The sequence below is a fragment of the Sinocyclocheilus rhinocerous genome, unplaced genomic scaffold, assembly GCF_001515625.1.
Source record: "Sinocyclocheilus rhinocerous isolate Xijiao unplaced genomic scaffold, SAMN03320098_v1.1 scaffold1822, whole genome shotgun sequence".
Taxonomy (NCBI): domain Eukaryota; kingdom Metazoa; phylum Chordata; class Actinopteri; order Cypriniformes; family Cyprinidae; genus Sinocyclocheilus; species Sinocyclocheilus rhinocerous.
The window spans coordinates 263747-273936 of NW_015638936.1; the positions used below are offsets into that span (position 1 = coordinate 263747).

At 31.1% G+C, this 10190-nt stretch overlaps 1 protein-coding gene across 1 annotated transcript in view; it reads left to right on the forward strand.

The window, feature by feature from the left end:
• The window catches only part of kndc1 (kinase non-catalytic C-lobe domain containing 1), a 68741-nt gene that overhangs the window by 15896 nt on the left and 42655 nt on the right, over positions 1 to 10190 (forward strand). Inside the window, exons 4-5 of the mRNA XM_016565409.1 lie at positions 2596 to 2742; positions 9049 to 9166. Of these exons, the coding sequence (XP_016420895.1) occupies positions 2596 to 2742; positions 9049 to 9166 (265 nt within the window). The remainder of the gene's footprint in view (positions 1 to 2595; positions 2743 to 9048; positions 9167 to 10190) is intronic.

The following is a 10190-nucleotide window of genomic DNA, read 5'->3' on the forward strand; positions in this document are numbered from 1 at the left end:
TGCATTAGACACCAAGGTTATTATAGTTAACAAAAACTAAAACCATAAAAAAAAAAAAAAAAAATTCTGTTACCTGAAATAAAATAAAATATTAAAATTATATATTTTATTTCATCTCCATTTAGTTTCTTGATGTACTAAAATAACTAAAGCTGAAATAAAAATGAATAAAAACGGTATATACATATTAAAAATATAACTAATAAAAATGACAAAACGCAGCAAAATTACTAAACATTTAAGTAACATTAAAATTAAAAACAAAATACAAAAAAAAAACTAATTTAAAATATTAAAAGAAACTATAATAGTATCTCAGTGATATTAAGGGCACTTTAAATCATTTTTGCTTGTCATGTTAATTGCATTAGACACCAAGATTATTATAGTTAACAAAACTAAAACCATAAAAAAAAACATTTCTGTTGAATTTTAATCTGAAATAAAATAATAATATATATATATGTATATATAAAAATAAAGTTTTTATTCAGCTCATTTCTCATTTTCATTTAGTTTAACAATGTACTAAAATAACAAGATTGAAATAAAATGGAAATAAAAATTAATATATACTAATATATATATATATGTCTATACAGACATTAAAGACACACAACAAAATTAATAAAACTTTAAGTAAAATTAAAATATAAAAATTTATTCAAAATATAAAAAACTATAATAATATCTTAATGATACTAAAATAACAATGTTATACTCAATTGGAAAAAAAAATCCAGTCTGTGTTGGATACTAATGGAGATATCTTTAGCTCTTCTCTGTTTCAGGTCACAATCAATGTTTTCTCCATCAGCAGAACGGAGACCTTTAAAACAGAGGAAAAACCTCAGAAAGAATAAAACCGAAAACAAACTAAGTGGTTATTTGAGCGATTATGACGTGCTGTAAGAGATTATGTATTGGACATATAAAATGTTCATCAAGTTACACGTACAATATGCAAACTTATATTCTCATTTATTTAGCTTGCGTGTTTTTAAATGCATGTATTTTTAAGAATATTACAGATCATAAAACATATGTAATAGGTCATTCTGGAAGCATGTGTGAATGATGCTGATAAATACCCTGTGATGAGCCGTCAGATCTGGATTGGGCTTTTCTGTGACACACAGATATGATATTATATGATTCATGAGCCCTGAGGACTGTGATCTGTGAGCCAAAACGCTCAACTTCCAGATAATCACACACACTTGCACAAAGATTTTCATGCCATGATATTATATGCAAACAGCCCACTGGCTTCTATATTATATGTGGATATAATCATAACACGTTACAGTCCTAAACATCAAACATGTAACAACCACAAGCCAGAATGACTGTAGGCAGCTTGCATTCCTGAGATGAAAACACCTCACATAATGTTTCTTTCAGTGGGAATGAACAGCCTTTTATCTGAAACACTAGTTGATCATGTTTTCTCAAATCCTGATGATCGGATGCATGCTGACATTAGGTATATGCAATCTTGAGATTCTCTTCTGATCTTGTTTTAATGGAAAGGCTGATGCATTATTGGAGGCTGACTGAAAGAGGCGTCGGGTTTGATGGACGCAGCAGACGGCTGCATGCTGACCAATAAAACAACTGATAAAAGAGAAGAAAATATAGTCTGATTTTTCATAATTATCATAATTTTCTCATTTTAATGTTATACTTCATATACTTCAATTTTTTCAGATGGTAGGCCCTTTTTGCATGTTTATTACATAATTTTCATAATTTACACATTTTAAATTTTATACTTCATGTTAATAATTTTTTTTTTAGATGGGGTTTAGTCTTTTTTTTTTTGAGGTTCATAACATTATTATTTGCATGTTCATGACATCATTTTGTAATGTTAATGTTTATACTTCTTTTTTTTGTTTGTTTCAGAGGAGACATTTTTTACATGTTCATAACAATTTTAATGAATTTGTCTTTTTAATTTTAAATTTAATTTTTATACTTTAAATATATATTTTTTTCAGATGGAGGCCAGCATGTATTTATTTATTTATTTACTGCATGTTTATAGCATAATTGTAATAATATTTTTTTTACATTTTCATTATGTAATTTTAATAATTTTAATTTTATACCTACTTTTTAGACTTCATATACATAACTTTTTTTTTCAGATGGAGGCCAAACTTTTTTTTTTTTTGCATGTTTATAGCATAATTGTATTTATTTATTTATTTGCATATTCATTATATAATTTATGTAAATTTGTAATTTTAATTTTATTTATTTATTTGTTTGTTTGCATGTTCATTGCATTATTTTAGTATTTCATTATTGTGTCCTGGGACTGCAGATGAAAAATAGCCTTTGTTTTATTTACTAAACTAATCAATACAATAAAAAAAAAATACATTTGCATTTTTTATTGTACAAAATCAGACTCATAGTGCATGAGGTAATGCATTACAACTTCACATAACTGATTTTATCTATAGTGGACCAAATGCAGGTTTGCAAACTGAAAATATTTAAATGCTGGCAAGAAAATAGTTGGTGGTTGGCACAAAATGTTTCTCTCTCTCCCTCCGTCCCTCTCTCTCTCTCTCTCTCTCTCAGGGTCACATGTTCTCGTTAGGCTCCACCCTGTGGGCGGTGCTGGATTACGTGTCGGAGGCGGAGCTGCAGGTGGACTTGAGTGAAGAGAGCAGGTGTTTGCTGAAGCAGATGCAGCGAGAGAAACCTGAGGATCGACCGCAACTCCAGGTTCATCACAGACTGAGAGCACCAGTGGAAATACTTCTGCTTTTCTCATTGTTAATATAGCATAACAATTTAATTGAAAAGCTGTATTGAGACAAAACACACACACACACACATATGTTTTGGGGAGTAAGTAGTTACATGTAGCGGAATTATGTAATTTAATTACAAAATAAATGTAACTAATCTGTTACAGTTACTGAGAAAAAATGTGTAATTAAATTAGTTACTTATGAAAATGTTAACGATTACAAAGGGGGTTACATCTGAATATTTTCACACACATACAGATTTGATTGATTTATTTTTATTTCCTATTTGGGTTTATGTATATGCTTTTTTTTTTTAGATTAACTGTTTTCTTCCAAGGCATTGTTAGATGCTAGTGTTTCCTGTCATAGCTATGCGGAAATTTGATTTCAAAAACAATATCATAGCTATTACACGGTTTCTTGTTATGATTTTAAATCTGTATTAACCTCAGAATGAACTCAAAGTAAAAAAAAATAATAAATAATAATAATAATAATATAAATATTTTATTAGTTTACTTGCATTTATTGCAACCATTAACTGACATCAGACAATATGTTTTTCTTTATTTATTTATAAAGCACTTTCACACAACTATACCAGTTGATCCAAAGTGCTGTAAAATAGAGCTAAAATAAAATAAATAAGAAACCTCAAAACACAATATAACAAAACATTTGACTTGGCTAGATAAAAGCTATTGACAAAAGATGTTTTTTTAAGCAGGTATTTAAAGTAGGAAGAGAGATGACCAAAGTGAAGGGCACAGTCTTCATATGATTTTAAACCAAACAAAATTATTTCTGTTTTGTTCTCGTTTAACACTAAAAGATTCTGCTTTAACCATATTTGTAATTCATTTAGACAAGGTCCTAAGAATTCTTTACTTTTATGCTGCAAGGGAAAATACAGCTGAGTATCATCCGCGTATAGGTGGAAGGACACTCTGTATTTCTCAAAGATAGCACCCATTGGTAGCATAAATATAGAAAATAAAACTGGGGCAAGAATTGAGCCCTGTGGCACCCCACAAGCAAGTGGGCGTGAGGACGAACTATGTTGGCCAATGGAAACACTAAAACTTCTGTTTGTTAAAAAAGATTGAAACCATTTCAACACCTTGCCCTGTAACACAACACAGCTCTCCAACCTGGAAATCAAGATATTGTGGTCAACCATATCAAATGCAGAGCTTAAGTCTAAAAGCACCAAAGCCACAGCATTCCCTTTATCAGGAGCATTTTAAGTTATTTTGGCTGTCATCATTCAAATCTGCAAGTGGTGCCGCCGGCGCCAACGTCGACCCCAGGAGGTTAAACCAAACAAAATTATTTCTGTTTTGTTCTCGTTTAACACTAAAAGATTCTGCTTTAACCATATTTGTAATTCATTTAGACAATCCAACAGAGGTCCTAAGAATTCTTTACTTTTATGCTGCAAGGGAAAATACAGCTGAGTATCATCCGCGTATAGGTGGAAGGACACTCTGTATTTCTCAAAGATAGCACCCATTGGTAGCATAAATATAGAAAATAAAACTGGGGCAAGAATTGAGCCCTGTGGCACCCCACAAGCGAGTGGGCGTGAGGACGAACTATGTCGGCCAATGGAAACACTAAAACTTCTGTATGTTAAAAAACACCTTGCCCTGTAACCCAACACAGCTCTCCAACCTGGAAATCAAGATATTGTGGTCAACCATATCAAATGCAGAGCTTAAGTCTAAAAGCACCAAAGCTACAACATTCCCTTTATCTGTTTCTAGTAAAATATCATTTACAACTTTTAAAAGTGCAGTTTCTGTGCTGTGTTGAGACTTAAAACCTGATTGGAATTTTTCGAAAATATTATTTGACATCAAATGGGACTGCAGCTGGGTCAACACAACTTTCTCAAGAATCTTAGAAAGAAATGGCAAGTTTGATATAGGCCTAAAATGATTACAATTCGAAGAATCAAGATTGGGCCTCTTTGATAATGGAGTTACTGTAGCTGTTTTTAGGCAGTCAGGAACAACCCCAGTAATTAGACTAGTATTAAAAATAGTTAAAAGATCATGTCCAACGGTATTCAAAATCTGTTTTAGAAATCTAGATGGAATGATATCTTGAGAAGATGAAGTTAGACGTTCAACAATGCCTTTATAGGATTCAAAAGAGACAGGTTGAAAATCGCTCCACAGTATCGGACCGCTTGATCTCTCAGCTTGAACAGAGTTCCCCAAGGGCAGGCTAGATCTTAATTGAACATTTTTCTCATTAAAGAATGTACAGAATTGTTCACACAGTGATACGGAAGCATCAGGAAAAATGTTGACGGGGACTGAGCACAGAATCAATAACAGAGAAGAGGGTCTTAGGTCTGTTTAAGTTGTCACCAATAAACTCAGATAGATATTTGGACTTGGCGGCATTAACAGCTCTCTGATACACATATAAGAAATCTCTCCACGTTTCATATGAGACCTGTAACTTATCCTTGCACCATTTTCGCTCTGCTCTTCTGCAAGCCTTTCTGAGCAAACGAGTTGAATCATTAAGTTTTAACGGAGCAATAAGATTCAGAGTAGACAAACATTTTTGATTGAAGCAATTAAAAAGTCTGTTCACATCCTGCATATGAGAGGACAGTCCAGGCAAAGGTGGATCAGTTATAGCATAAGAGGCAGCACATCTCTCACATGACCGAGTGGAGAAATAACATTTCAAACGAGTCAATGAAGGTGTAGCAACTACTGGATCGGGAAAATGAGAGGAAAAGAGTACCAGTCTGTTTCACTGATTTCAATGTCCGATATTTGGAATCCATGTGAAAGAGCCAAGTCCAATGTGTGGAATCTATTTGAAGAAGCTGTGCCTCAAAGCTCGAGTAGACACAGTCGGAATGGTACGTGTAATAAACTTTCAGCTGCAAGTCCTTCTCCACGTCCAGTTTTCCTGGGGCAATTATAAAAGGTACAATCCTGAGGAACAAATTCAGAAAAGGGACTAAAGTCTCCCTCTTTAACCCAAGTTTCCGTCAAAAATATAAAATCCAATTATAATTATAATAAATGAGAAAAATAAGTTTTAATAATAAATAATACAGGATAATGAATAATAAAAAGTTGCTTTTTTGTATATTATTTTATTACATTTTTTTCAGTTAATGTCTATTTTATTTCAAGTCACAAAAATGTTTTTTATGGTTTTAGTTTAACTATAATAACCCTGTTAAGAGCTTGATGAAAACATGCTGTAAGTCAGCTCGTTCTGAACTTCCATGACTCTCTGTGGAGATTGTGGAGATTTAAATGTACAATATGAAAATTTTAAGGGTGATTTGGTTCAATAAAGAGGCAGATTTCCATCATTTCCATCTTTTATGTGAATAATAGCGTATTACGTTTGATTGTGATTTGAGAGTGAGCGCTCACACTTACATTTGAGTGCATTTTAGTGTTTCTCAAATCTCTCCATTAAATTAAAGTGTCCTTGAACGCTACCAAGTGGTTATTCAAAGCTAGTGCACTTAAATGTTTAACGCACTCGGTTCTCAATATCCTTCCAGGATTGTCTAATCGATTTGCTTTGATTCCAATTTCTCTTAAGCAGTGTTTCTCAAACTTTTTCTGTCACCCTGATGTTTTAAGTTAATACTTAAGATAATAATTTAACAACAAGTTCGCTCACGTTCACATGACAGGCTGCTAACAAATAAAATATTGCATGATTTTTAGGAAGTGTTTTATTTTGATTTGGGTTTTATTTTAAAATTATTTTTTTTAATTTGACATGATTTATGATTTAATTAATTATTAGGTTTTCATCAGCTTACAACCCCCCTGCAGAAGGGTTATCATAGTTAACTAAAGCTAAAACATAAAAAAAAGTTACTTGAAATAAAATTAAGGTAAAATATAACAAAATAAAAAATTGTTGCTTTAACTAAAATAAAATAAAAAATTCAACTTATTTTATTCCAGCTATAATTGCCAAGGCAACATTTCACATTTTTACAAATTAATTTTTTTTAGGTTTTAACGGAGCAATAAGATTCAGAGTAGACAAACATTTTTGATTGAAGCAATTAAAAAGTCTGTTCACATCCTGCATAGGAGAGGACAGTCCAGGCAAAGGTGGATCAGTTATAGCATAAGAGGCAGCACATCTCTCACATGACCGAGTGGAGAAATAACATTTCAAACGAGTCAATGAAGGTGTAGCAACTACTGGATCGGGAAAATGAGAGGAAAAGAGTACCAGTCTGTTTCACTGATTTCAATGTCCGATATTTGGAATCCATGTGAAAGAGCCAAGTCCAACGTGTGACCACGAGCATGAGTAGGCTCTTGCACCCACTGCACAAAATCAAATGAGTCAATAAGATTTTTAAATTCAGTTACAAGGGGTTTAGTGGGGCAACATAAATGGATATTAAAATCACCCAACACTAAGATGTAATCAACAGTGGAATCAGCTCTCCTAGTAAATCAGAGAATTCATTTAGAAAGGCATTGTTAATACGTGGTGGGCGATAGATATTAACACAGAGAACTGGACGTACCGAATCTATTTGAAGAAGCTGTGCCTCAAAGCTCGAGTAGACACAGTCGGAATGGTACGTGTAATAAACTTTCAGCTGCAAGTCCTTCTCCACGTCCAGTTTTCCTGGGGCAATTATAAAAGGTGCAATCCTGAGGAACAAATTCAGAAAAGGGACTAAAGTCTCCCTCTTTAACCCAAGTTTCCGTCAAAAATATAAAATCCAATTATAATTATAATAAATGAGAAAAATAAGTTTTAATAATAAATAATACAGGATAATGAATAATAAAAAGTTGCTTTTTTGTATATTATTTTATTACATTTTTTTCAGTTAATGTCTATTTTATTTCAAGTCACAAAAATGTTTTTTATGGTTTTAGTTTAACTATAATAACCCTGTTAAGAGCTTGATGAAAACATGCTGTAAGTCAGCTCGTTCTGAACTTCCATGACTCTCTGTGGAGATTTAAATAATTAAAATGTACAATATGAAAATTTTAAGGGTGATTTGGTTCAATAAAGAGGCAGATTTCCATCTTTGTTTAATGATATGTGAATAATAGCGTATTACGTTTGATTGTGATTTGAGAGTGAGCGCTCACACTTACATTTGAGTGCATTTTAGTGTTTCTCAAATCTCTCCATTAAATTAAAGTGTCCTTGAACGCTACCAAGTGGTTATTCAAAGCTAGTGCACTTAAATGTTTAACGCACTCGGTTCTCAATATCCTTCCAGGATTGTCTAATCGATTTGCTTTGATTCCAATTTCTCTTAAGCAGTGTTTCTCAAACTTTTTCTGTCACCCTGATGTTTTAAGTTAATACTTAAGATAATAATTTAACAACAAGTTCGCTCACGTTCACATGACAGGCTGCTAACAAATAAAATATTGCATGATTTTTAGGAAGTGTTTTATTTTGATTTGGGTTTTATTTTAAAATTATTTTTTTTAATTTGACATGATTTATGATTTAATTAATTATTAGGTTTTCATCAGCTTACAACCCCCCTGCAGAAGGGTTATCATAGTTAACTAAAGCTAAAACATAAAAAAAAGTTACTTGAAATAAAATTAAGGTAAAATATAACAAAATAAAAAATTGTTGCTTTAACTAAAATAAAATAAAAAATTCAACTTATTTTATTCCAGCTATAATTGCCAAGGCAACATTTCACATTTTTACAAATTAATTTTTTTTAGTTTAACTTGAAGTACTAAAATGACTAAAATTAAAGAAACTAAATCTAATTCATAAAAACAATAATAAAAACTATATAGACATGTTCAAAAGAAAATAATACAAATGACAAAACACAATAAAATGACTAAAACTTTAACTACAATTAAAGTGAAAAGAGAAAATATAAAAATAAAATGTAATTCAATGTTAACAAAAATAAATAAATAACAAAAAATACCAGATCTCTTGCAAACCCCAGTTTAGGAAACTCTGCTCTAAATTATGTGATGGGAATGTTTTTCACTACGGTTTCTTCATATATGGATGAATCATGTCATGATTCATCAAACTGTCCTTGATCTTTTGAGGCGAGAGCGTGATGAAAACGTACTGTAAGGACATTTACTGAAACTAAACGCAAGGTTGACTCGTTCTGAACCTCCGCGCATTTCTGTAGAGAATTAAATAATTACAATGTACAATATGAACCATTTATGGGTGATTTGACTTAATAAAGAGGCAGATTTCTCTCATTGTTTAATGACAATATTGTGTCTTATTTTGTCAGGACATTCTCTCTCAGGCGGAGGCTGTGCTCGGTGACGTCTCGCCCACAAACGTCTGCCGCAAACTGTCTGCCATCGGCCGAAGAGTCCTCTCCATAGAGTCCGTCGCTGCTCTGCAAGGTGTGCTTTCACAGCTGTCTCATAATGCAGTGAATCTGATGCTTTGTGAGGGAACTGCAGCGGGTTTATGAGATGAGAATTAAACCCCAAATTTTTTTTTACATTTAAATTGTCTTCAACAATTAATTTTTAAATAAGAAAAAACTATTAAAATAAAACTCTATAAAAATATAATAAATAAATAATTTTTTATTTGTTTACCTGCCTGCCATGTGACCATTAACTGACATCAGAGAACAATAAATAATAAAAAAATATTTTTAAAAAGTTGTTTACCCGCAAGCCATGTGACCATTAACAGACATCAGAGGATAATAAATAATAAAAAATATTTTTATAAATTGTTAACCTGCATGACCATTAACTGACTTCAGAGAATAAATTAATAAATAATAAAAAAATAATTTAAATTTAATTAATTTATTTGTTTACTTGCATGTCATTCAACCATTAACTGACATCAGAGAATAACAAAAAATGTAAAATATAACAAATAGAAATATAATATAATATTTTATTTGTTTACCTGCTTGTCATGCAAACTTTTTAACTGATATTAGAGAATAATAAATAATACAAAATATAATAAATTATAATATTTAAAAAATTGTTTACTTGCATGCCTTGTGACCATTAACTGTCATCAGAGAATAATACATAAAAAATATATATAACAAATAATTTTAAAAAAGATATTGTATTTGTTTACCTGCATGCCATGTGATCATTAACTGACATTAGAGAATAATACATAAAAAAAATATATATAACAAATAATTAAAAATATATATTTTATTTGTTTACCTGCATGTCAAGTAACCATTAACTGACTTCAGAGAATAAGTAATAAAAATGACTAAATAATAAAAATAGAATTTAAAATATTTTATTTGTTTACTTGCATGTCATTCAACCATTAACTGACATCAGAGAATATTAAATAATACAAAATATAATAAATTATAATAATAAAAAATTGTTTTACTTGCATGCCATGTGACCATTAACTGACATCAGAGAATAA